The 27,688-nt window shown below is 38.7% G+C and overlaps 1 protein-coding gene across 2 annotated transcripts; it reads right to left on the reverse strand.

Annotated features, from left to right (window-relative positions):
* Positions 1 to 876: 876 nt before the first annotated feature.
* DNAJC15 (DnaJ heat shock protein family (Hsp40) member C15) lies at positions 877 to 27,635 on the reverse strand. Of its 2 annotated transcripts, none has more exons than XM_082337162.1 (6): positions 27,423 to 27,635; positions 19,704 to 19,755; positions 17,704 to 17,777; positions 11,156 to 11,232; positions 6,412 to 6,482; positions 877 to 3,286 (listed from the first exon to the last, which is right to left on the reverse strand). In XM_082337162.1, exons 1-6 carry the CDS (start codon positions 27,522 to 27,524, stop codon positions 3,216 to 3,218), a joined length of 447 nt encoding a protein of 148 aa, XP_082193288.1. In that variant the 5' UTR covers positions 27,525 to 27,635; the 3' UTR covers positions 877 to 3,215. The 2 variants fall into 2 exon arrangements, with proteins under 2 accessions (XP_082193288.1, XP_082193289.1); XM_082337163.1 differs by lacking the exon at positions 27,423 to 27,635 and adding an exon at positions 23,503 to 23,683.
* Positions 27,636 to 27,688: the final 53 nt, after the last annotated feature.

Consider the following 27,688-nt stretch of genomic DNA (forward strand, 5'->3'; position numbering starts at 1 on the left):
GAGCAAGCTGTGCTTCATTAAATAAACTGGGAATCACCCACAGCAATGCCAAATGAATGCACTCGGTCTTGCCTGACTTCTGAAGTTATAGACGATACCTGGGTAGAGTACACCACGCGAGTAGAGAACTACCTGGGAATTCCCGAGCTAAGATGAACACTTTCTGAACATTAAAGCATACACAGACAAAAAAAAGAGTTTGCTTGTTGCTGCTGTTATGGATGGACAGAAATTGCACCAGAATAAATCAACCTCTATGCAAGTTTTCTTACACAAAAAACTTCTGTATCTGACAAGTAAATAGTCCCAAGAGGCTAAATATTTATAAGGTTAAATTAACAGGCTATGCTATTAAAAAAAGTAGTATCCTGTTCTTCCTAGTCCAGCTGAGCACCACACCAGGTGCTGTTCTGCAAGGCAGTCTCCGAAGACATTCCTTTGCCTGCAACGCCGACTATCAGTGACAACAAATTGAGCGGTATTTACATGATTTGCTTGACTACATCTTTCCTTTCACTGTCCTATCTTCATCCTTCCAAACATCATTTAGTAGGTAAAGCAAGCTTTGCCAGTGAACAGATGAGAAAAATTAGTTGCTTCCACGGATACATACTTATGCTATTGTACGTGTGATGTTATGGCACCAGACATACAATAATGATGCTTTCACAACCGCTATTCATTAGCTTCACTCATTTTACAGCATTTTCCAGACATACGACTGGCCAAAGTTAATTTGCTGACTTTTTAAATATGTTAATTTGTCAAATCTGTTAATCAGTCAGTAGTCTGCTCTGAAAAGAGGGAGAAAGCAGAACCAGAACGTGGTTTTATATCTTTTTATTAACGAGGACAATCTCTCTCATAACTGAAAGCCAGAAAAAAGTGTTTCTCCCAAAATAATCAAATATAAATAAATAGATCAGGAAGAAAATTATCCACAACACAATCTGACAAAAATAAACCCCGTACTTCCTACAAAGACATGGGAAGTTAATTTTTAGGAACAGAAAAAGTAGCTATCTTTAATGCATTTGTTTCAACTGCTACTGTATAGCTCTTTATACCTCATTTTACTCAGAAAGAAAAAAAGACAACCATATGAAAACAACAGCTAGTCAGTTCAAAATCATTACAGAGAATGTTTTTGCCACCTACCATACACATCAATTTTGCTTTTGAACAATGACTTTTGATCAATGAATTTTGATCACTTACCAGACTCCACTTCAGAAAATGAGGAACCACCCCACTTCTCTCCTCCCAAAATGAAAACCTTCATGATTTCTTTTTTTGCTAATACGTACTGATGTACCAGAAAGGAATAACTAACCTTAAATGTGCACTAATTGGTGGCTACTCCTTTAACAAAAAACAGTTAAGGCTACTTCATAGGAATAAAGTCCATTATCTTTAATTTTAAATTTCTCATTTTGGAGCATTACTTAAATGTCACAAGCATAGCACCCCTATAGCATATGCCCCTTCCCAGGCAGGTTTTTCCCTGCAGCTTTTTTTGCTTTATCCAGTCAAGTTGTGTCATATGTCCTGCCATTCTAACTGTCAAGAAGTCTCTAAATGACCTAAAGTTAGTATTTTCTTTCAGGGTCAACTTAAACTTTTTTCATCTATTTTTAATGAAAGTAAGGTAATTGTGACAAAGTGGAAGGAACCTGATAAAAAAAAATAAATTCATGTTCTTTCTTCCTTTCAAGGAAAAATCCATATAATTTGGACATCCACCACTGGATGAACAGAAAAATGCACGTTCTGGTGGATAATATGAGGTTGGTTGCTTTAATTATTTAACTGCTCTTAGCCACTTTTCCTCTGGCTAAATAACCTAGGAAACGGGATATCTAAATTTTATATTTGTAGCACTTGAGTGAGTTGTTTGTTGTACCTTAAATGATATGAGTTTGAATGGATACTAGAAAGTTTTTCAGTCTTGCAATGAATCCACTAGACTGTCTCATCTCATCGTCATCCTCTTAGCAGAGTTAATTCATCTGCAGCCAACTTACTGGTAGGAATTTGCGGCAGCCAAGTGCCCTAAATAGCATCTACTCTCAGCTGTCAATTAAAACGTGTTCTCTTTAAAGTCAGAAATCCATAGCTTCAGTATTCCCCAAAGCCGGCACTAGGTTGCTAGGGTGCTACATAAGGAGGTGTGTATGATACTTGGGGAAACGGAGCATAATGCAGAGATGTGAGAATTACTGGAGAACTAACAGTGCTAAGTCCACCCAGAGCCATAAGCAAAGCAACTATCAGCAGGGGTACAGTCCTGTTTGTTCCCTGCAATATCAGTCCTACACCAGGCTGACAAGACCAGACTGACCTAGACAACCGCAGCCTGTAAAATCCATCTGAACTCCATGCCACGCAGACCTACCTTCTTCAGTTCCACTGCCATGAAAACCCCTGCACTACCCCAGCCGCTACAGAGTAAATGTACTCTGTGACTTGAAGTAAAAGCATGTCCGAACAATTACGACAATTTCAGAGCTCTTTTAATAGGCAAAAGAGCTAACCAAACCCAAGACCCTTCATATCTCCAAGCCCCATAGATACAGCTAATGGAAACAGCACTCTGTAGTCCTGTTAGTCATTTTGTTCTGAATTGCACCTCTTAAACTTCACTCATGAATAAACCCTACTATTTCACAGATGAACAGACTCAAGTGTAAGGTGATGCTGAAAACTTGCCGTACGGAGCCTGCCATACTTCCTATGACTCATTACATTGTCACAGATTTTCTGGGAATGGTCAAGTCTTCACCAATGAAGAAAAAAAATCCTATATTTAAGACTATTTTTTAAATTTTAAAAAGCTCTGAAAGTTTAAGGAAAGAAGCAACTACTTCTTAAGAAAAAACACAGACAGTAGAAGAACATTTTCAAAGCTTGTAATGGATCATAATTCAGTAAAAATACACTAAAATTGATACACAGAAATTATAGAATATCTTGAGTTGCAAAGGACCCCTGAAGATCATCGAGTCCAACTCCCTGCTCCTCACAGGAGCATAACTGTACATAACTTTAGAAAACTGTAAAAGATTCCAGTTTGCTTTTAAATAATCTTAAACTTTTAATTATGACAATAAATAGGAACAATCAATGCAGTGTTAAGAAACTGTGCAGAGCAAGTAGACATGAAAGCTGTTGCACAATGTATCTGCTGAATCTCTTATGACCCAAGGCTTCAGGTTTCAATTTTTGGCAGTGGATTCCAACAAGTCTTTTGCTTCATTTATTTTTGTTGCTAAGTAAGGTGATCCACCTGAGAAGAAAAAGGGGGAAGGAATATCATTTACACATCAGCATTAAGTACCAAACTATTTCACTTAGAGCATCCCCTTATTACTCACTTTTATTAGCTCCTCCTTCCTAAATAGATCCTTTTCATACAACTGCTTAAAGAATGACATTGATATTAAGGATAATTCATAAGGAAAAATGCAAAATGTAATCAAAATTGAAGTCACTGAAGAATAACACTGAAAAATTTGTCTCAAAGACTGAAATCTGAAATCACTTTACATCAGTGTGATTTAGACTTGCAGTGCAATGCTGCTGCAAACGTATGCAAGGTCAGCTGTCTTGAACATTCATCCAAAGCTAATAGCTATTATTTCCACCCACCCCAAAAACTAAGAGGTAAAATTCTATAAATAATTTTGACAAAGAATCATGCACATACACACACACACCCCACCCCAAGCCTCTCCTGTAATAGATGCCTGGAATCACCAGCCAGAAACCATCACATTAAAGCTATTTAAACATGGTACGCCTTCTAACTTCTAGTCCTGAACAGTCATTGCTTTACGCTCCATCTAACAATCTGATTACAGTTCAGCGGTCTTTTTGTGTTTGTTTTTTTTACTCTCCCCCTGAGTGCCAACCATCTGCCTACAGTCACCAACAACAACATTACAAGGTCTACATCAGTAACTTAACCACTTACTATATACACCTATATTTTTTTTACATGAAAATATGATCCCAGCAGTACTGTGCACTGAATAGCCTTTTCCAAGGCATTTGTTCAATCATAATTTTTCATTCATCATTTCATTCATTCTATTCAACTCATCACAAAAAAATAATGATAGAAGAAACACGCAGAACTAGTTGTAGACACACATGGCAAGGCTTGCTTACAGACTTCTTTAGGACATTCCTGCAGGAATCCAAATCTTTATAAAGTCATTTCATGGTGTAATAAAACAACTGGAGAAAGTAACAGAGTTCTCTTGTTCATGTTTTGGTTTTCTTTGAATGTAGCCTTAATAGGTAAGACACACCAGAGGAAAGCGAGGCAGGGCAGAGGAAAGGTAGAGAACTGACTACTGGAAAATGAATTTATTTATTTTTTTTTTTTTCCTTTTTTTAAACCAATTGCCTTTTAGCCAGGAATAGAATTTACTACATCGAGTATTGCTTCTTTGAAAGAGTAGACAAGAGGATCAAACAAACAGTAAAGACTAAAAACTGCAATAAAAATGTATCCCACGTAATTTTTAAACGTGCATTGATTTTCTACATGTACCGTTTTCACTACATTTACATCCTTAAGTGCCATATTAATTTTGTAACCCTCCAATGATAGAAAACTCAATCTTGTGATTGTCTAAGTGTTTGTTTATAATTAGGGCAAGTCCAAAAGGCTTCTCTCTTCCTCTTTTTCTGTGAGCAAATACTCTTTTCATAAAATTAGTAACTGATAAATTAACATACAATGTAAAACCACATTTAAACTGAACTATGTAAAGGTTAATGAGTAACCATTTTAGTAGCGCTCACTAGGGATGTTATGCAAACTTCTATATATTTCTTATTTATTTATTTCTCATAATTCTCTCTTCAACATTTGGGATCTCAGATAACATATGTAACTTTTAAAATCTGTAATTATTGCCCTTTCTTTTATCAACTCCGTCTGGTAAAATATTATTTTAAAATAGCATTCTAATGTTGAATATTATTTCTAAAAGCACATCTGTGCTACCCACAGCCAGAAGAAATCAAGATGTATACATAAGCAAACAAGTCTCTCTGATGCCACATGTTCAAGATTACTCCAGGCCCTAGCTCTGCAGCTGAAGATATTACACAAGACTTTTTTTTTTTTTTTTCTACGGCCGTGCCAGAAGAGCTGCAGGGGTAGCACAGAGGCACAAATCCCTTCAACTGGTGTTCCTACTGAGAAAATGCTCCATCTTAATAGCACACAGGAGGGCTCACTACATCCATCCAAACCTACACTGTGCCCAGCTGCAGGTGCATTACAGCTGTAAGAGTGGGTCGTTAAAATGTACGATCTTCGTAAAGGGAACTGCCTCTTTAGGTCTACTCAACATCCACATGGAGATTCACGGTTCTGGCTCACGTCTCTAAAGTATTGCTACAATAAACTTAGAAGTTCATTATCAAAAAAATTTTGATCTAATAGGTACTCTAGTGGTTAAGAGGCCTCTGACCATCATAATATATTAGAAATGCAGAAATTCTCTCTCTTAAAAGAGAATTTCTCTTCTATGTCTGTGCAGCTTATACATTATAAAAAGTGTAAAAAATGAAAGCGTGAAATCGAATAAGCAGGACAACTTTAGAATTAAACTGAGGGGTGAAGACAGCAGAGCAAAGCATCGACTAAACACTTCCCATGGCCAGTGGTCACAGTTATTTTTTCATTTTCTTAAAATGGGGTGCTGGCAGGGAGCCCTGTAATTCTGTCAAAAAGATATAAAAACCCTCTGATTTCCCCTTTTGACTTCTGAAATACAGTGCAACTCTTCACCATCTGTTATTTTAAAGTAGAAACAGCAACGAACATATGGGCTTTCTTTCTCAACCAGCTGTAGTGTAGTTAAAGTTATAATAATAGCCTTTCTGTAAGATAAATTTACATTAAAAACCTGGCCAGTAAAGCAACAGTGCCCAGCTTTACATTTTTTCCAAGTGAATTCCAGGAAGTCTGAAATTCATCAATGATGTACTTAGTGACTGCACAACATTTCCCCACAGAAAGTTACTTTCATACATGTGACTGATCCATCTCTGTTCAAAACAGGAATGTCAGTTTAATGTAAAAATGTTATAGGTAATTTTTTCTTGTTTTTGAATAATTTTTTTTTTTTTTAAGTATGGAAGACTGGTCCCTGAGCTCATAGTTTTAACTGAAGCAGCACAAGTCCAGAAAACAACATTAAAGAAAGATAGGTAAAACCGTGGTTCATAAAGCTTAGTTTATCTGAGAGAAGACACACAAGAGCTCAAGTCTATAAATAAACAACATACATTTGCATTCAGTGTGGTTATTTACACAATCAGTAAACTTAAAGGATGTCATTTAACCTTCTTCCTTTCCAGCTCTGGTTAAGAAAAGTAATAATTATTTACCTTTATCAGGATGATTCAAAATCATGATTCTTCTATGGGCTGTTCTGATTTTGGCCTTGCCAGCAGATGGACTGCAAAAACAAATTGAAGTGCTTACCATAAATGCCACTGTGCTCAGGCTATAAATTAACAGTTTTATACTGGCTTCAAAAATAATTAAAACTTGAGATTTTCACCATCTTGTGGACAAAACATAAAACTGCATCTCTGAGGAAGTAACAATAACAAAGACACACTGAGAAGGACATTTATAAGAAGCCTGTGTATTTGACACATACAAATATGTTTCAGGGTTTTTTTAAAAAGCAATACATTCATTCATTTAAAATAAACAATTTGGGGGAAGAAAAATAAAAAAAAAAAGGGGGAGGGGGGAAACCCAGCAGCTCTAGGGTGTATCGAGGTGGTTATTCTTATCATTAAATGCAGAAAACATATTTTTTTCCTCCTAGAAAATAAGTATTTATATGGCCAGTGACAAAACAACAAATATTTAATATTACCACATTTTGTTATACTGTAAATATTTTTATAGCTGCTATAAATAATTCTTCTTTCTGCTGGGGCCTGAACAAAAACCTGTATTTGTTATTTTTGCAAAGCTGTTCAGTGTGTTACATTCAGGGACATGCTGATTTACAAGTGCTACTTAATGTTGTTTCCTTCAATGACAGATACATAAAATACGTACTTGGCCTAAATTAAATATGTACCTTACCAGACAAATAACCACTTATGGATGCAGTATGCCAACACAGTAAGGCTATCGTATGCAAAAGGACAGTTTGAACGGTTTAGCTTTTCATAATTTGTTAGCGTGCAGCAATGAAGCAGTGTTTTCCACTTCAGGCGACTTCTTAATCAGTGATGATTCAATTAATTTTTTTGTAGGTACAGTTTGAATGCAAGGTATCAGCCCAACTACATTCCCAACGTAAACAACCTCTAATTATTATTCTGTCACAGGGAAGTTAGGGTATGTTGCAAAAATAGTTTATAGAAGTGCATAATAAAAGAATACTTCAATGGAACAGTAAGTAACCCAGAAAGTAAAAATTCAACAGAGGGTAAAAGGCCTTGAACTATATAAATATAAAAATGAAACTCTTTGTTATCAGACAGCTAAAAATAATAATCCAGATTTTTATTTGTAAAGCTGTGTTTTAATAATAAAAAGGAAAGTTGATACACCACATTTAGAAACTCAGATGGTCAAAGCGTAACTGTGGAAAAGTTGCACTTGCATATTATGGAAAATCACGCACTTCTGCTCCAGGAGGCAACTGTGAAAATGGTGTTTTACATGAAATTTGCTTAGTTTATAAGATATTGCTTATCCCACAGTGAGACTGGTCTCTAAAGATTCTTAATCACTAGCAAAAAAACCTTTAATGTCAAAATCACATTTTTGTTGAACTGGTACAGCCTCACAACCTGAGTCACGCCAACATCATGCTGCCTTCTAACATCACCAACTGGCTGAGAAGTCTATCACCTTGGTGGGAACAGTCGATACCCTGGAGGGCAGGGCTGACATTCAGGGGGACCTGGAGAGGCGGCAGGAATGGGCTGATAGGAACCCTTCACGAAATTCAACGAGGACAGATGCAGAGCCCGGCGCCTGGGAAGGAAGAGCCCCTCGCAGAACTACAGACTGGGGACTGCCGGGCTGGGGAGCGGCTCTGCTGAAAGGGACCTGGGGCACAGCAAGAAGAAGAGCCAGCATTGTGCCCTGGCAGCAGAGGAGGACAACAGCCTCCTGGGCTATACAAACGGGAGCATGGTCACTAGGTCAACAGAAGCAGCTGTTCTCCTCTACTCGGCCAACCACATCTAGCTGCTGCATCCAGTTTGGGGACTTCTGTACAGGAAAGACCTTGGCCAACCACTGCAGGTCCAGCAAAGGCCACCAGGACGGTCAGGGGCTGGAGCACTCTCCCTTTGAGGAGAGGCTGAGGGAGCAGGGCTCATTCACCCTGAAGAAGAGAGGGCTGCTGGGGGACCTCACAACAGCCCCCCGGGCACCTACAGGGAGGTCAGAAAGAACAGGGGTCCAGGCTCTCACAGTCATGCATGGTAGGAAGGTGGGAGAAAATGGGCACAAATTGAAAAGGGAGGTGCGGCCTGCACATACTACTTTTTCCACCCCCAAAAGAGTGCAGCAGTGACACCGATTGCCCAGAGAGGTTGTGCATTCTCCATCTTCGGGAGTGTTTCAAGACCCACTGGATAAAGTCCTGAGCAATCTGCTCTGACCCCACTGGTGGTCCTGCTTTGAGCAGCAGGTACAACTAGAGACCTCTTGAGGTCCCTCCCAACTTGTGTGGTCTTATGATCATACGATATACCTGTGCAGTAAGGTGTGTTTAAAAATAAATTAAATTAAAAAAAAACAAACAAAATCACAATGATTAAATCTTAAATACACTTCTGTTTGTACACTTATACAATGTACTGTGTTCTTTTAATGCTATAGCCTAATGCTTTTTGTTATGTCATTTATGTGTTAAGAATAATGATTTAAACATTTTTAAACTACTGTGTTTATATATTTTGTACATTAACAAACAATTAAATATTTCCTATGGAAAGAAAAATTATGCATCTTGTTTCATAGAGGAAATGGTACAATACAGAAAATTTTATTCATTTTTATCTAGAATTTTATCTCACGATTTTCAGACATATTTTCTAACCATAAGTTCAGCATTAGGGATTTGATAGTTGTAAACCATTATACTTAGGACAGCTATATTTTGCTAGCATCCATTTTGTCTAATATTTGGAAAACACTCCTATCATTTTCACCTCCCATGTCGTCTCAGACATTCCCCCATCTCTCCCATGAGCAGTTCCTTCTACAGAGTACACAGTTGTTAATATTATTGCTATGTTTATATTGAATTTCAGTAATCAGTGCTGCTTCATAACAACTAATGCAAGAACACTTAAAATTAGTAAATATTTCCAACACAGTACTTCATAGCTTTGGATACCTTTTACATAGCTTAAATATAAATCATGCACATGCATGATTCTACCAAAACCCTTGCAATCTTACAAGATGGTTATTAGAGAATAATGTTTGGAACGTGTAATGGGCCAGTTATTTGAAATGTAAAAGCTACCATTAAATGCTCACCTTTATTATGGCTTGTATTTATTATTTATACTGCCCATGCATACTCAGCATTTGAAATAATGAAGAAAGTCTTTGCTTCAAAATTTAATATGACTTGGAAGTGATGACACAGAGGACAAGTGTTATAATAATATGATCAGGGCCAAGACAGATCTAGTTTGTGCATTTGTGCATACCCTGTAATTTTCCGTAACACTTGAAAACTCACTTGCTTTTTTTTTTTTTGGTGGCATTTTTAGATGTATATAATACAGTAAGCAGCCAGTTAAAACTGGTCTAGAGAAGTGTGTTTAAACAATGTGAAAATTTCCTATAAAGATGTTAGCCATGCTTCTACACAATTAAAGGCTGAATCCTTTAAACATTAAGAAGAACCTTCCTCAAATCTAAGTCTTGATATTTGCAAGACTCAGTCCAAACACAAGCAGCAGCGTCACTATTCCCAGTGCAGACTCAAGCTATTAAAATTTAAAATTAAAGGGGACTGATTTCAGATGTGATGAAACTTCAGACATGTACACGAGCAGTATTCAGCCTAGGCACTGCCACTGTAAACACACTTTAATGAGCTTCCATGTGCTACTCTGGAATATCATTGAATTTGCCCTTATAAAGTGCAAATGTTAATACCTTATCAAACTTAAAGGCCAAAGGAAATATTTCTGAAGAGCATTCCTATAAATCTCTTCTTCAGTGTGCAAGCATAAAATATTTCAAATAAATGTAATGTTTTATCTTACAATTTCTTAAAATGAATGCTAAATCTGCATAATTTCCATTACGTTACAAGTAAACACAAACAGCACACTGAATAGGATTTTAAGTCCCAGCTTTCACCATCTGAAATAATTTCTTCTGGGGATAGTTAAAACCATCCTCCTTATCTTCCCCCCCCCCCCCCCCCCCCCTTAAAATTCAGAACTGATCTAAACCATAAACAAGACATCTACTACCTAAGGTAAGATCTGCTCCCCTCATCTGGAAAGCCCTCAGACTCACCACCTGCTTTAGAGAAAACACTAAGGTGCGTGATATCATTGGCCATCTAATTATTTTTTAAAAATATCCGCTGAAAAATCCATTGAATACTCAGCCTGGAAATTATTTCCCATATCTACGCTAAATGACAAGTCTCTCCAAATATTTTTGCTTGGAATATGCTGCAACTTTTTAAACCCAAACAACTCAGAGTGAAGAAAGAAAAAATAATGTTACTGATTCATGAAAAAAAATGAGCAAAATTGATTTGTTTTCCTCATTTATTAATATAATCTACCATATTACTTATCTCAAGGGGTTTTTTGGAGACCAGGCCATGTGATCGCACTAATTAGCACAGTATGTGCTATTCTGATTATTTCTAGAGTACCGATTCTCCACTGCAATATGTTACCATGCCTTCAAGCCAAACAGAAGTCGCATGTTTTATTAGCATTTTATTGTTTGCTTTTTAGCTTAAGCAGAATATTAGAATGGTTTATAAGCCATTAGAAGTCTTAAAAAAAAGTTACGATTTTGGCAAGGGTATTCCACATCCTCGCAACATGCATTTTCTTCATTCAATACTTACCAAACAAAAACATATTAATGCAACACACCTACCTTATACCTAAAATAAGACTAGCTTCTCGCCTACTCATTTTCTGTTCAAACCCTCCTTTATAGTATGATGAGAGAGTCTAAAAAGAAGAAAGGGAAAACAAGCAATAATTAGTTTCATGTACAAGGTGCCAGGACCTAAATCGTATTTATGTGACCTCATTCAGAGCATTACATTCATCTATAATTTATTTCAAGGCATGGAACAAGTACAAACCAGATAATATGAAAGGACTTCTCCTGAGTGTTAACACATACAAAAAATGACTTAAAAATAACTATCTGTGTTTTTACAATCTTCTACTGCTAATAAGAGATATTAATAGCTACAACCATTAAAATCCTGCCTTCAGGCAAAAGAGTCCAGAATCGAAGTACATACTAGCATAGAGTGCTACTGTGTGTGTTGGGGAGGGCAGGGGAGGGAAAGGGGGAAACTTGTCTAGAACAGCTTTGGTACCACTGCAATGGAAAATGGCAAAAGTCACAATACTTTGGCATCCAAGGTATTATGGACAATCACTCCACATATTTCTACAAAGTAGGTAAAAACAACAATAAAAGGATAAGAACAGATAAATATAATACACTGATGAAGAGTCAGTATGTTTTTTCACATGAAGAAATGTTACTTGGAAAAAAAAAAAATCAAGAGTTCTTTGAAGGAACCCTGAAAATAAGCAAAAATAAATAAATAAATAAATAAATAAATAAAAAGGCTTAGCATTAAGCCACAGCATCTATTTCAGGAAATCACTGAGCTGGAGAACACTGGAAAGCAGCAGAGTATATGGGGAACTCCTAACCAATTTTGCCTTTACATCCTTCCCTAGACATCGATGACTGATGAGTATTAGATACAGGATCCGGGGTTAGTTTTTTTTAAACTCATTGGCATGTGAGGCTTTAGCCACTGTTTTAAGAAGGCGAGAAAAAACACAAGTGGGAAAAGACCATTAAAATGAAGGAGATGGAGATGAGAGTAAATCATTACAACAATTAATTGTCATAGGGAATGGGTTGAAAGTACATTTGTCAGCCATAAACATATTTTAAATTAAAAAAAAAAAAAGTTACTGAACCACCACTGATGGTTAGCAGTGGTCTCCCCAATGTACGTGTTTCTATAAGAATAATTAGGGACTAGCCCGTTGCTACACAAATAATGGTCTAAGCTGTACAAGTCCCAGAGGCAGCAGATGTAGCTCCAAGACAGCCTGCCTTTGGGAACTGGCACACAGAAATCACTCAACCAGACTGAAGTTTTTTCCTCAATGCAAAACCTATCAACTGGGGAAAAATAAGCTTCTTTTGTTGCTATCAAAGGGAAGTCTGGCCTGAGAGCTGAGATTATTTTTAAGTGTTCCTTTTACTCCCAAGTGAAAATGTGTCTGGCCCTTAATAAAACACCTCACTCATTAAAGATATCCATTCATATTCAGTAAGAATTTTGCCTTATGTTTACACAAACTCTCTCATGTAATTTCAAAAGCATTAAAGCATTTAAAGGACTCTGTCTATGATATCTAAGCCAAGCCTTTAATTAAGCTTAGGAGTGACATTCACCCAAAAGCGTGGTTCAGAAATACTTCACCTACTGCTACCCTGAAGTCACACACAGCCGCAGAAAAGATTTTTTTGGTGTGCTGCTAAGATATGAAACTAATTTTACCTTCCTTCTTCCCACCCCAAACCATACACAAAATAACCACTACTGTAACACTACAGGTATCAAAGCCAAAGCAACTGTGGACGTGTCATGCTTACAACAAAAATCTGTTGAGGAACCGTTGCTATAGCTACTGGGTAACACAAAACAGGTCTGTAATAGTGCACACTGACAGGACAGGTTAGAGTAGGTAACACTAAGGGAACACACAGGGCTTCTCCAGTCCTCCAAGAGGAAACGATGCTAATGATTTAAACGGCCACCAGATAACACCCTTGAGGATGCAGAACTGCACAGAAATTTGCAACGATGCCGAACAATTACTACAGGCAGGAGAGAAAAGTACGCTTTCATGTCCTCTGAAAGATATTTCAGAACTTCTCCCAAAGCAGCCCAGGTGCAGATGGATTTCTGAAAAGGTTAATTCTTCTCTGCCCTTCAACTCTGGCATACAACTCTAATACAGGAGGACACTGGTTCACTACTCATGTAGAGAAGAGCAATATTTGAATTATCTCTAACACAGCTCATCTCTGTTCTTGGTATTTTTCATCTAAAATAATATTTGAAATAAGAGAACAGGGAGGGATGGCTATAGGCTTAAATTCGGAAATACTTTTTCATGTTTTTAAAGCCTACTTCCTTGACACTGCTCTAATCTCGGGAAGCCTTGATTCAGTTCACTGCCAAGAGGAATAAAAAAAAGAAATTCTGTTGCCTGTGGCCTTTGGCACATAGAGCAAAAACAGTTTGTTGAATTGGTCATCAAGAAAAAACATTTTCTTCTCAGACGCGAAGCACGTAGCAAGAATAATCAATTCTTAATTTAAGTTCTTGATCCTAAACGGAATTTAAAGCAAAAGGAAATTGGACATAAAAGCCATTTTTCCCATTGGAAGGGGAAGAAACATTGAGTCTTCATTTTAGGAAACATCGTGGCAAATTTCTAGTTCCCTAATGAAACAACTTTTGCACGCTATTCAAATTAAACCAATTTTTTTCCTAGTTGTAAATTTTAAGCAATGGATGCAATGAAATGAAACAATACTCAAGACATTTTTCTGTTATGAGAACGCCTCGATGAGTGGGCAGTTCTAAACACTTGGTTATTTATTAACCCCGGCTATTGCAAACAAATTCTGTACTGGAAAAATCATCGAAATGAGCTCTCCATTTCTTCGTACTATTTGGGGTGAGGGGAGGGTCTATCATTTAACTTACTTCATTTCCTTGCATGTCGTTACTGTTTAGCAACTTACGTAAGCAAATTCTGCTTCCTGACAAATGCTGTTAATAGGTTTGGGGGGCAGGGGGGAACAGAAAGTGGCTGGACTTGCTCTGCAAATGTCTATTCACTCTTGCAAATTTTCACAAAAGCAGTCAGCTAAGAAAATCTAATCCATTTGGACCGCGACATCTTCAAGATACTTCTCCTGGCATAGCACAGGGAAAGCATAATCACTGTTTCCATGCCAGGTAAGAGATTCAAAACTCCATAACTGAGAGCATCCATCATATTACACAAAGTAGTGAATTTTTCTGAAAACTCTATGTGTTGTTCCACCACCAATACAGTTCTCCATTGGAAAGGTAACAAACACTGGAAGGAAAAAAAACCCAAACCCTACAATAACAAACTACTTAGAAGCTGTGTTATAATACAACCTTTGCTAAGATCAACTTTAACTTCCTTAACTTCAGTTAGAAAAAAATATATATATATAAAATGGACTGCAAATTGCATTATTCTCTGGAAACTTTATTTTCAATGAAGGACAAAAGAGATGGTTGCTACCCTTACCTCTCAATTCAGAACTCTATGAGTATGAACAGAATCAGATCCAATAAGGGAAACAGTGCAAAAATCTCTAATGAAGTGCGATAGAAGACACCCTTTTTTCTGGAACACAGAATTTTCAGGATTGTCGGATTTGAGTATTTTGACAGTTCATTTTGCCTAGAATTGCTGTTTCTATCTTCAATATGTTCTATCTTTCGACCTTCAGTATCATTGATTCAGCAAAGAAAGGTAATGAATGCTATTGAAATACTTCCTTGAGTTTTTATTTCACATTTTAAGGAAATATTAACATTATAATTAACAGCATTAAGGTCTGCCTGAGGAAGAAAAGCCAAATGACTCCTTAGTGCTATGTACCTCCTACTGGCAACAGACTCTTGTCACTACACACAGAAACAAATCAGTGTCACTGGCATTTGTGACACCAGTAACAAAACTAGGCTCAAACTAAAAAAGCATTTCTCTGGAAACGAGTGTTATGACTTGTCATAGTGGGGAAATGACTCCAGGACTAAATTACAGCAGCATTTACACTTCATATTTAAGAATATATATTTAACTGCCATAAGTTAAAGTTAAATGAGAGGTAGAAATTCAGAATAAAACATAACGCTTCTACTTGCCTTTACTTACTATTTTTGACTAAAAGATGCGTGCAGTTGTTGACTGTACGTGTTATTTATTTAGGTAAGTAAATAGAAAGCGTCATATACTCAAGATACAGCAAGCAGGCATTTCAAATGATCACTTCATAACTGCTCAACTTGACCTCACCCAAGTCATTTATTAGTGAGCAGGAAGAAAGGATAAACAGCATCTGGATGTTTCATCGCACATCACCTTGTGCGACTGCAACCAATATAAACCGTGCTTTCTATTGCAAACAAGGAGTGGGGAGAGAAGAATTGCAAATGGGGGGAGGAAGAGTGGGGGCTTCCAGAGAGAACAACTAGCTTTTAAATAGGCAGCTGCTTCACAGTCTCTCAAAAAAAGCAGGTGATGAGGGACAGGATTTGATTCTAGAAAGCTAGAGTAGCCACTGAAAATCACAGGGACCAAGTTGGGTGCCTCCAACCACCACAGGAAACCAGCAAAGTAACACTAAGCCTAGACACTAAATGTCACAAGATGTTTTTTCCAGTAAGCATAGGTAAAAGTACTAACTGCCTGATTTCCTTTGCCAGTATAGTTTAGAGGGCAATATGCTGTAAAGAAATGTGATGAAAGTGCTAATCCACAGATCATACTCAGCAGCTTCAAATTCCCCAAACAAAATAATGTAAAGCCACTAAAATAAGAAGTTTGGACAATAAGCACTGACATGGGATCTTTGTACCTAATCTTTTCTCTATTGTTTTAAAGAAAAATTATAAGTAGGAAATCATTGATTGTTAAGGGAAGAAGAAAAAAAACTTGGGAAAAAATACAATTCAAGAATGTAGTAGCTGTAGAGTAGTAAAGAACAAATAATCTTGGCTAAGAATTATACAAGGGTCTTAAATTTGGACTATGATTGTAGAAGAAAGATATTATCACTACCCTCACAAATGTAAAGCTGACAAATACATACAGTCAATGGCAAACAGGAAGAGAGACTTTTTACTGTATTCAGCAGATCTCGTCTTACACTGAAAACTTGTATTTTCAAGTTCAGAAATAGAATAGCAAAAGAGAGATACTTTACTGGAAATCAACATACAATTCTGTGCTGTAAGGCAGGATGTGAAGGCAGACAGAGGAACACTAAGAATGCAGAAGCTCCTGGGTTGCTCTTTATGGTTGCTCATGAATTCTGCAGGACTCTGAAAGTCACTGTGGTAAAAATGAGATAGACCTGTAATGAGCTTGGCTCAGCCAGTATACCAGTATTGAGGGGTACAGTTTCCTAGGAACAGACACCTCTCTGTGCAGTAGCATGTCATATTTCAATGTGTTAAAAAGAGTCACTGCCTGCTTTCTCATGTGAACATGTCTGAATTTAGATTCTCTAGCCTATATCTACAAATGGATAGAAGAAGAAATGCTGGAGCAAAACTGCTGGGGAAGGAGGGTGAAGACTGAAGCACTCCCTACTCTGAAGCCACATGTCCTTATTGCTAGCTACTTCCAGCAAGCCTGCAAGTCAGACTGTATCCATATCATGTGAAAGCAATTTAATTCGCAGTACCTAAAGTCCCCTCTGCTGTTTTGGCAGGCAACTTGGGAATCTCTCTCAAAAAATTACTTTGAAAAGGAAAAAAAAGAATTTGTGGTGGTCTCACAACAGCAAGGCAATAGAGGAACAGAGAGTAAAAACTGATCCAGGAGCACTGTTTCTGGCTGATACACATCGCAATTAAGAACAAGTGTGGACCAGCCCCAAGAGGACAGCCCACATTTCGAGTCTTTCCCTCCCCAGGAAGCTTGCATTGATCAAGCTTGCACCTTCAGCACATGAACATGAAGTACAGATGGCAAATGAAATGCATATGCTCCTCTCACAACACTCTACCTCCTGATTTTCTACCTCATTATTATATTTTTAAATATGTAGGGCAAAACAAATGACAAAAACTTGGTTAAAAGTTCAAATTAGCTGGGGAAGAAAAAAAAGACAACTCTTATATGAACAAGAAAACAAGCTCCCCCATCTCTATGGCAACCTTTCCTAGAAGTTTATCAATTTGTCTTCTTGATTTTTAACACTGTATCTGAAAGAAAAATTACTAAATTCTTACATTTTTAGCTTCCCGAAATGAAGCTGCAAGTCATTACTTTGTAATCTCTAGGAATTAGCTATTTTCTCACAGCACACTTCAACCATTTATCATACACTTACTAGCAAAGAGTTCTGAAACATGGAACATCACCAGGAAAATCAGAACTGCTGATCAAACTCACAACCATCTTTTGATATAGCTTCATCCACAAGGATTTAAAATATACCAGGTAATACACCAGAACATACACAGTAAGGAGCACCCCTATCCTGGAAAAAAAATAATCTAAGTGGCACTTACCGTATTTAAGATAAAATGTCTCCTTTCTAAATACTTGAAATATAAAATCATAAATCTAGCATAAAGTAACCTCTAAACTTACAGAAGTTGAAATCCTCTTTGCTGTCTCTGTAATTGCCTGCTCCAATGGTTTCCAAAGGTGGAAAGCATAACGACCTGGAAAAGATTGAAGTTAAATGAAATTATAACCAACATTCACTAAAAGGAAAAAAAGTCTCCAACTTATGTTCATTAGCTTACAGCAGAAAGAATTTTGGTTTAAAAAAAAACAACCAAAACATCAAAATCCTTCCTTGTTAATCTTTTTGTATCATTTATTTGCTGTACAGCACTGTTGCACTTTACTGCTTTTCAGTAGTAACCCTCAACAGCCGTTTTTGGATCCTACCCAGCCGAAATCCCACAGTAAGCTTGCTATGGTTTACATTTTTCAATCTTTGTACTATTGGGGGAGAGAGGGGAAGAAGTTTAGTATACTTAATCTAAAAACCTAGTCATGGACTGCAAAGACCTATTGTGTTTGCTCACTAAATAGATTTAAATGCATTTCAATATGATAAATGAGGATATCTGCCTTGTGAACTTTAAGAAAAAGGCTAGTATGAAACATTAGCTTTGGATATACATTATTTATTAAATACTGTTCAAAGGTTATGTCTTCAAAGAAAGAAATCTATGTACTACATGTTTCTTGCTGTGATGCTGTGTGCTTAATCACACATTTTGTAAGTACTGCATTTTTTATTTTGTTACAAAGAGAGGATCTTCTGGGATTCAGAGCCATTCAACTCCCCACTAGCAGTGAACGTTTACAGCTAGGAAAGGCTAGAGGGAACTCTATTAGACTGCGTTCTCAGAAGTACAAAGCAGGTCTATCAACTTCAGAATCAAGATTTGTGCCATGTTACTGGAGGATTTTCCTTGTAAGTCCCCTCTTCCCAATTACTGTTTTGATTAATTATTCATTAACAATGTAACTTACTATTATACACAATGGAAAATTTTTTTATAAAATGTGGCTCTGCTTCATTCAAATAGCATCTTGCTTTCATTCTTAAAATATGCCATGTGTCCGTAGGTTATTTTAGTCATCTAAGCCTGTGCCTATGTTAACACAGAAGTGAAAACAGCTGTTAGAGTACCACTGCTGAAATGCTGTGATGTACTAATATATTACCTCACCTTCTTCTTAATGCTTTCTGTTACCACTTCTTTGCTAGCTGCCACTAATTCTTCAGCTCAACCAGCAGAAGAAATTCTAAGAGCATTCCTCTTCTGCTTCTATACAAACACATAGATAAACCAACTGCTTAATGGGTGTACGTCACCAAAGACCTTGTCTTTCTTTCCCCAATAAAAACAACAACACAGCTCTACCCAGCAAACACCTGCTGAAGTTTGGTGCAACTTGTTCATCTACTGCATCTGTTCTTGGTGTATGCATTCGCACATAGCTTGTGCTTTTATATGCTCAAAATAATGGAAATTGATTTGTGTATTTCAAAACCAGAACAGACCACCGTTATCTAGTCTGAGTAACCCAGAGTATAAATCATGTTAAGCTCATGCCCTGTGTTCAGACTAGAACCTATTTTTCAGAAGAACATACAGTCCAGATGCAGAGTTCAGGTAAAAAAGAATGTACGATGGGAAGTTTAGTATGATAAATCACTGTAGCCACTGAAACCTTCTATTTTTCTCTATTTGAATTTGTCAAGCATCACCTTCACATCACAAGACCTTGTTGCACTCTTCTGTACTAAAGAGCCTCCACCCTGCAATATGTTATTTAATAAACAAAGTAAACTTCTCACATTACATTTTGCAGACAAAAAGCAGATGAAGCCTTCTAGCTGCTGCCCATAAAATTAATTTCTCCAGCTGTGACTTTTCAAAAAGAATTTTGGAAAATATGTCAAGAGTTTTGAAGGGACAGGAACTATAACTGGACACAATTCTCCACAGTGCTCTCAAGCAACCTTTCCACTTTCCACTATTTATATTCATAAAAACTTCATTAACCCTTTCAGAAACAGCAGCTCACAAGTGACAGTTCCACACTCAGCTGGTAATTTAGCTTACCTGCAAATGCAACAGTTGCAACACCAAGTCCAACTGCTATCATAGTTCTGGCCTAAAGCAGAAAAACAGGAGTCAGAATAACATGCAAATTCTAATTCGAAATATATGCACCTTTTACTTTAAGAGCGAGTATTTCTGATGTCCGACGTGCACATTTCATATATAATTTACACGACAGATAAAAATAAGTTCTGCATTCCAGAGGCTACATTAGATTTTACAGTTTAGTCCCATTAACCCATGCCAACACATCAGGTTTAACTTGGAACTACCCATTAGCAAACCAGTGAACAAACACTGACAAAGCAGCTCACAGTACGTAATGATAAAAACACAAGGCAGACAACTATTCAGGATTACTTGGAATTATTTGTGCAGACTAGTTCAACATAGTACATAACAGAAAGTATCAGTTTATTACAAAAACATGAAGAACTAAAAAAAAAAAAAAATTGTTTTGCAAAGTCCTTCACTGGGAATCTCATCATGACATTGCTTGAAAATGGTATTGGAATATTAACTTAAACGCTACGGCCACAAATGTACGTTAGCGTCTTCCATCTTTCACGCTTTAACTCATGGAAGCCCCAATAAAGACATGAAGCCCAGTGATCTCTTTTCATTGCTTTGTGTCAATGACTGGCTGGATGCTGTCTTATAGTACAAATATTTGTAACTAGGCAGACTTCTGACAGATTTCAGACAGTGTTCATTATCAGCTAAAATTTGCTTTAAGTCTAACTGGGGTCTTGGAACCAAACCCACAAAAGACTTGAACATCCGATTTAGACAATAGTAACTCCGACCTTTCACTAACTCAAAACCCCCAGATTAGGTGTATGTATTTTCCTACACAGTGCTTGAAGAAAGTCAGGCAGCCCAAGAAGGACAATAAGTATCTCCATGTTGAACAAGAAGCTGCTGAAAGACACGTAGTAAACCTTGAAGAAGGGACTGACTTCTCACACGTTTGCAGAAGTCAAGAAGGGTAATGAGCATTGCAAGTGTTGTGGGTATCGTTCTACTTCTGAAAAGCCTACATGTAACCTTTGAAACAAATGAATTAAAATCATCTGTGGCTCTACCTGTCTTATCATATGATAGTTCAATAATGCCTTGAACTTTCCCCCAGAAAACATGAGAAATCAGATTAGGCCTGTTTAGCATGAATTCAAAACATAACGAGAGTGAAAATGCTTTTATTACCAAACGTTCTCTTCCACATATCATAGAATCATAGAATGCTTTGGGATGGAAGGGACCTTTAAAGGTTATCTAGTCCATCCCCCCTGCAATTGGCAGGGACATCAACGACTAGATCAGGTTGCTCAGAGCCCCATCCAGCCTGTCCTTGAATGTTTCCAAGGATGAGGCATCTGTCACCTCTCTGGGCAACCCATTCCAGTGTTTCACTACCCTCATTGTAAAAAATTTCTTCCTTATATCCAGTCTGAATCTACCCCCTTTTAGTTTAAAACCATTACCCCTTGTCTTATTGCTAGTGGCCCTGCTAAAAAGTCCCTCTCCATCTTTCTTATAAGCCCCCTTTTAGTACTGAAAGGCTGCAATAACATCACCTCGCAGCCTTCTCTTCTCCAGGCTGAACAACCCCAACTCTCCCAGCCTGTCTTCGTAGGAGAGGTGCTCCATCCCTCTGATCATTTTTGTGGCCCTCCTCTGGACCCACTCCAACAGGTCCATGTCCTTCTTGTGCTGAGGACCCCAGAGCTGGACGCAGTACTCCAGGTGGGGTATCACCAGCGCAGAGTAGAGGGGCAGAATCACCTCCCTCGACCTGCTGGCCACGCTTCTTTTGATGTAGCCCAGGATACAGTTGGCCTTCTCGGCTGCGAAAGCACATTGCTGGCTCATGTCCTGCTTTTCGACTGACTTCTGCATTTATCCAATAACTGGTTTATACATTTTCTACCAACAAGCCTGACAGCAGGACTTAAAGCCCAAATTTCAATGCGAGTGCCCCAATAACTGTATTTGGATCCAAGTTGCCTTTGCTACTAAGATTCCTGGGGCTAAAATTCTGTCTTTGTATTCAATCTCATATCTAGACAGAGAGAGAGTAGGGGAAGAGTTGGGAAATACCAGTTTTAAAGCCTTCTAGAGCTGGCTTAGTAGGGGCTAGAACACAGGTCGACAACTTTCCCAGCAAGCAGGTAGCTGTACAAGATGTAGGCACTGCCATCACGCCAGTGGCTCCTATGGCTTTGGCTCTGAAGGCAAGTGGCTGTGATTGCTGCCTGTAGTACCAAGCTCAGTAGAGAAAAAGTGGTAGCCTGCTCTGAGCTCATCTAGAAAAAGCTGTATTTCTTAATATGTAGCTTCCGGATCCTACGCATTTTAACTAAGTACCCATCTCCCACCTACCCAGATGGGGCTATTCCAGCTATTTGCGTAACATAATACTGCAATTGCCTACAGGTTTCTAGTAGAAAAAGAGAGACTCATTAAACATATTGGAAGTGGAGCTCCAAAGTTAAGACTGGGGGAGTTTTGGCCTTAAAAAAATCTGTCTATCCCATTTTAGTAACCTAACTCTTCCATTTCAGTGTAGTCTTCAGTCTCGATATTAGCATTCATTTCTGAATGTAAAAATAATGTAGTAGTTTTATGTCTGTTGTTCCTTTCAGTTCCACAAAATTTCCCCTCATCTTTAGACCATGAAAAAAATATAAGTATGTTGCCTTAAATGGTGGAAGATATAAAATAGCGAAGCATACAGTTCATCTCCTCACTAAAATAAAACTCTTTTCATTTCTTCTCACAAATCAGTTTTCCCAGGCTCTCAATGTTTAAACCTTCTAAAAAATTCCCCTAATTCCTCTGTTAAGACACTAACTAGAAACAGCCAAAGCATTTCTGAAAACATCATAACCCTACAGAAATTCTATATTATTCTGTTCTGTGGTTCATGACCATGGATTTATATTCAAGAGACTTTCCTTGACTTGTTCAGAGTAACAGCGAGAATCTTTTACTAAGTGGTTACAGTCAATTAAGAGCTCAACAATGTGTGAAATAGATCACACTAGCAAAAAAAAAAATATTTATTAGCTTATACTTGTCCAAATTAAGTTACACTTGCTTTACAACAAGGTATGCAGGTTGCAACAAGGCATTAGCAGCAGACACCCCATCACAGGTAAGGCCAAGCAGAGAGACCAGGCTAATAAATAATACCTGGACTCTGTCAGTTCAGTGCAGAAATAGCTTAAGTGTTTTTGCACAGTAGTCTGGGAACACAATGTAGAGACCCCTGAGGGCCTTTGATAGAGTCAGCCATGTCCACTGGGATGCATTATTTCAATCTCAGTGGAAAGCACTAGCAGTTAGTGGAAAGCTAGTGCTGCCTGGAAAACAGCAGATAAAAAAGAAGCATGGCAGCACTTCTAGAATAGGAGCAGTATGCAGGATCAACAGAAATATAAAGACAAGCCAGAAAACTAGGTAGGAGTGATGGAAAGCTCAAGCCAGAGAGGCATGAAAGATTGTCCACATTTTGAAGTGAGGTACAACCACCGGAAAGGCTGAGAAATATTGGTTTACAGTAACTCACCTTATTTGCATGACGAGCAGGTTAGAGAAGAGTCACTTGCCACATAGTAGCAAAGAAGTGATAACTTGTCATACCAAAGCATCCTGAATGTTTGTTACGGTGTGAAAATACCCTAGCTATACACATGTGATAAAAACTGAATTTGAATCCACGTAAGAAAGATTGCATGGTTCGTCTTTTACTGACACAGCCTCTCTCATAAAATTACTGGCAACTTCAAGTACTCACCAGTAAGTCTTTTAAGTCCAGCTTGACTCAGTTTCCTTTCCCATGCTCACTTAACTCAGTTGATTATTTAGGAGAATAAGTCAAGGTTAGTCTGGTGCTTTAAAATGTAGAGTATAAAGCCCAAAGCTTTAACTAAATGCACTCCTTTCGTGTCAATATTAAAGGAAAGCAACTCACTATCATTGTGGAAGGGATCAGTTCACTTACGGTATGCTAATACAACTACCACCATGACCATTTTTGGCTCCCATTGCTTGAAAAATGCATTTTATTTCAGACTCATTAAGGCTAAAAACAAATAAATAAAAACCTACTGACTTGCAGTTATGACAGAATTGACCCTCCCCCCGCCCCCAAAATGCCGTTAGGAATTCTAAGATGTAGGTTTTAAATGAAAGCATTCTGTTAAGATCCAAGAGGGAAAAATAAAGAAATAAAAGATTAAAAAGTAACATCTGTCCCTTTCTTTATTCAATGAATCAGCTCCCAAAGGTTACTCATCAATCCTATGCTATTCTGCTGATCTCAGCATTTTAATTTTACTATGTAGTTCAGTTTTCAGTAACAAACCCTCTTAGATACAGAAAACAATAAAACAAAGTTTTGCTAAATCTGCAAAACCTGTTTTGTTTTTTTTTTTTAATTATTTTCAGAAACATGTATAAAAAACCACACACATTAGAAAGGCAACTATAAGACCTGATTTACCAAAGCGTTTGGCAAACAAATGAGCATAAAGCACATTAATTAACATACAGTATGTTTAGAGGTATACATCATATACTATCAGCATAGAGATCTGTGGCCTAATCCTTTAGCACGTAATTTTCCAGTAGCCTTAATTTTTTAGCAGAAGAAACAGGGAAGAATGATGTACTCTTTCTGCAAATTTCTAACCCACAGTCTCTAACTTCGCTATACTAAAAAACATATAACAACTTCTGTAATTCCTAGCATTGCAGCTTCTCCTTCTATGAAGTAAGAAAAAATTTAAACTTATTTATAAGAATTTCAAATGCATAATTTTAAAATTTCAGCACAACAGTATTACATCTGACCACACGCTACAAGAATCACCTTTACGAATATTAAAACAGAACTGCTTGCATAGGATTTGTATTTTATACACTGCTTCTTCTAACACGATCGGTGAAAACACCCTGCTTGGTCAAATGGAAAATATTTTGCTCTTCTCACAACTCGCTTTCAGGCACACAGCAAGAGCTCTACTGTCTTTTGGCTCAGAAAGCTACAGTGTAATAGAACAAAAAGCACAGAGAAAATCATCATTTGTTCTGATGGGTTGGATAGCATTTTGTTATTAGTCCATGCTTAATCATGGATCAGTAAAATAGGAAGTATATAATTACACTGAAATAAGTACACAAGTCTAAATTGCTTGCTTAACTAAAAACTTTGTTTTAGGAAGGTTGGTTTGTTGTTTTTTTTTTAAGTGCTGTATGCCGCTAAGAAGTAGGACACAGAAGTATATTAACCAAGTGGACAAAAATATTTCTGAAACTACTTTTCCTCTTAAATAAAAATTCTTGACCTGAAATAAATGATTGTTTGACATGTAAGCTAGAATAAGGCTTCTGTTCCTCAGAAGAGTAGGTACTACAGCTTATTGGAAGACTGTTTCAGAACAAACCACCTAACTAACTCTACAGGGAGCCAGATACATTTTTAAGTGGGATTATATTATAAACTCTCTGCAACAGATTTGATTTCATAATCTAATGTCTTCCTTCCAGTCTTACCTTCATACAAAATTTAATTTATTTTCCAATAGTGAATTAAAAGTAATTTCAGCTAGATGCTGTTCTCCACAATCACCCAATTCTCATATCAATTTGTGTCATTTATTTCACAGCAACTTTTTTGGTTTGTATATAAAACTATGCCTAAAGTTTCTGACAGTTTTTCATAGGAAATGGTACCTGAGCAACAGATTTACTAATAGAAACATTACCATAAGGCATTCAAATCAATCTTCTTCAGTATGTACTAATTAACAAAGGCCTCTTGCAGGTATCTTTGGGAACAGGCTCTTTATGCTTCTACCGTTCTTCTTCTGTCGCTCCAAACTCCAAATGCTTTTGTAAAACAACTACAAGAGTAAAAGTGACCAAGATCAAGTGAGTACAGCTAACATCCAGGGCATCTCACAAACAAGATTCAAGGCAGGATACTGAACAGAGCTCTTTCAGCCCTGAGAGATGGATGCTGCTGTTAGACTTCGCTTCTCCTACTCCTCTCCTTCCACTGCGGCAAGAAGGCCTCAGTAACCCTGTACGACGTTAGAGGAACAGATGCGCAGCACTACAGTTGATCTTGCTATTTCTCTCTGGCAAAATTTTAGAATTTGTTTATATACAACTTGACCTCCTTCTGAATTCCTTAGCTGGGAACCCAATAAGCATGGGTACTGTCCCTTCTTCCACTATCTATCTACATAACACCATCTAGAGATACTCTGAAATAGTTTCTACTGTCAACCATATGCTAGCAGTTTACAATGTATATATGTCTGAAAAATACTGTATTCTCCACTGAAAGGCCTGGCTAAAGAATAAATTTTGACAGAAAACTGCAGCAATTCAGAACCTAGTCTTCTAAAAACCTACCACAGTCTCTGGACCTTAGTAAGAACCTGACAAAACAACTCACACCAACAAAGCAAGCCATAGTAAGCCCAGATTAAATTTTTATCCGAGGCAGGCAAGAAGACCTAAAGACTCCACAAAATTCACTAGGAATTTCCCTGCCAGCATTCCACAGGGAGAGTGCATGGACATGACAATAATGAGTTTCAGAATTAGCTTCTTAAGATTATACAACTTGCTGTTAAATACACAGAAAGACTCTCCTAAGGGGGGGGGAAGTCGTAGACTGTAGTAACAATGAATTAGTAACTTAGAAAACTATGATTTTAAAAATTGTATTTTTTTAAGAAAGTAAATGAAATGTTGTAGAAGTAACAGGATGCACACAATGAAGTATGGTAAATACATATTCAAAGCCATTTTAAAACCATGAAATCTTCACCATCCAGTGCTTTAAGCAGTGACCCATGTATTTTTCCCAACTTTTTTCCAAAGAGAACTCACTGCCCCACGAACTAGTCGAAGTGACCAGAAGGAAGGAGTGGGATAACGTTACAGCACCCTTCCCACTAGACCACGGTAGGAAACCTGAGAGGCATTTTGCCTCGGCTTCCAGGCCCACCCAGCCGGTCCCACAGGATGAACTGCCAGGTGAGAATTACTTTTCTGAAGCAGAGCTCTACAAAACCATTAACACCTAAGCCTGCGGTACTAAAACTCTCACAGTACGTGGCAATTTCACAGGTATCGTCTCTTTACGGCAGGGGAATGGAATTTCAGGCCTTGTCTGCTCAGGCCTGTGAGCGCTGGAGCAGCAGGGCGCTTTACGCGGGGCCTGAAGCGCTCCCGCGGGTCCCGCTGCCCACGCTGCAGCCCCACCAGGGCCCCGCACGGCCTGAGGCGAGGGGCCGCAAGCCTCCTCCCCCGGGCACCACCACCCCGACCTCCCTGCCCACCCCCACGGGAGATGGGGAACGCTGGACCCCGCAGCCCCATCCCCCGACCCGCTGCCCTGCGGCTCGCATACGTTACCCCGCGGGGGTGTGAAAGCCCGGGGCTGGGAAGCAGGGTAGGGGGCGGCTTCACAGCCCGGCGGGGCCCAACCGCCACCCGGGCCCCCGGGGGGCTCCGCTCGGCGGCAGCAGGCCGAGGGGGAGCCGCGACCCCCGGCCCGGCTCCGCGGGCAGCGGCAGGGGGGGAGGGGGGGGGGGGGGGAGCTGGCTGTTGCCCTCCCCTCCCCTCGGCCGGCACTCTCGGGATGCGCTGCCGTCCCCCTCCCCGTCCCCGTCCCCACCCAGCCCCCGGCGCTCTCACCAGCCCTCGGTCCAGCTCGGCTTGGCCCTTGCCGGCGCCCGTAGGGACCCTGGCGTACTCGGCATAGCGCAGGCCCTCGGAGGAGGCCGCGGCTCCTTCCATGATGGGGGGGCGGGAAGAGGAAAGCGCTACGGGTCGTCCGGAGGGACAAACCAGTTGGAAGGACGGACTCCGAAGCCAATCTTCCGTGCGGGGGCGGCATCTGTCACCGACGAGGCGAGGCCCCGAGGGCGGGGAAGGAGGCGGCTCCTGAGGGCCGCCCTCCC

This window comes from Platalea leucorodia (genome assembly GCF_965183815.1).
Source record: "Platalea leucorodia genome assembly, chromosome: 2".
NCBI lineage: Eukaryota > Metazoa > Chordata > Aves > Pelecaniformes > Threskiornithidae > Platalea > Platalea leucorodia.

Bases quoted from the DNA above. Each gene is read 5' to 3' on its own strand.
- DNAJC15 (XM_082337162.1), bottom strand. From the start codon at position 27,524: ATGGAAGGAGCCGCGGCCTCCTCCGAGGGCCTGCGCTATGCCGAGTAC. The intron at 17,778-19,703 runs GTAAGCTAAATT...AATCTTTTCCAG, and splicing joins TGCAACTGTTGCATTTGCAG to GTCGTTATGCTTTCCACCTT. The intron at 6,483-11,155 runs GTAGGTGTGTTG...TTGTTTTTGCAG, and splicing joins AGTCTTATTTTAGGTATAAG to TCCATCTGCTGGCAAGGCCA.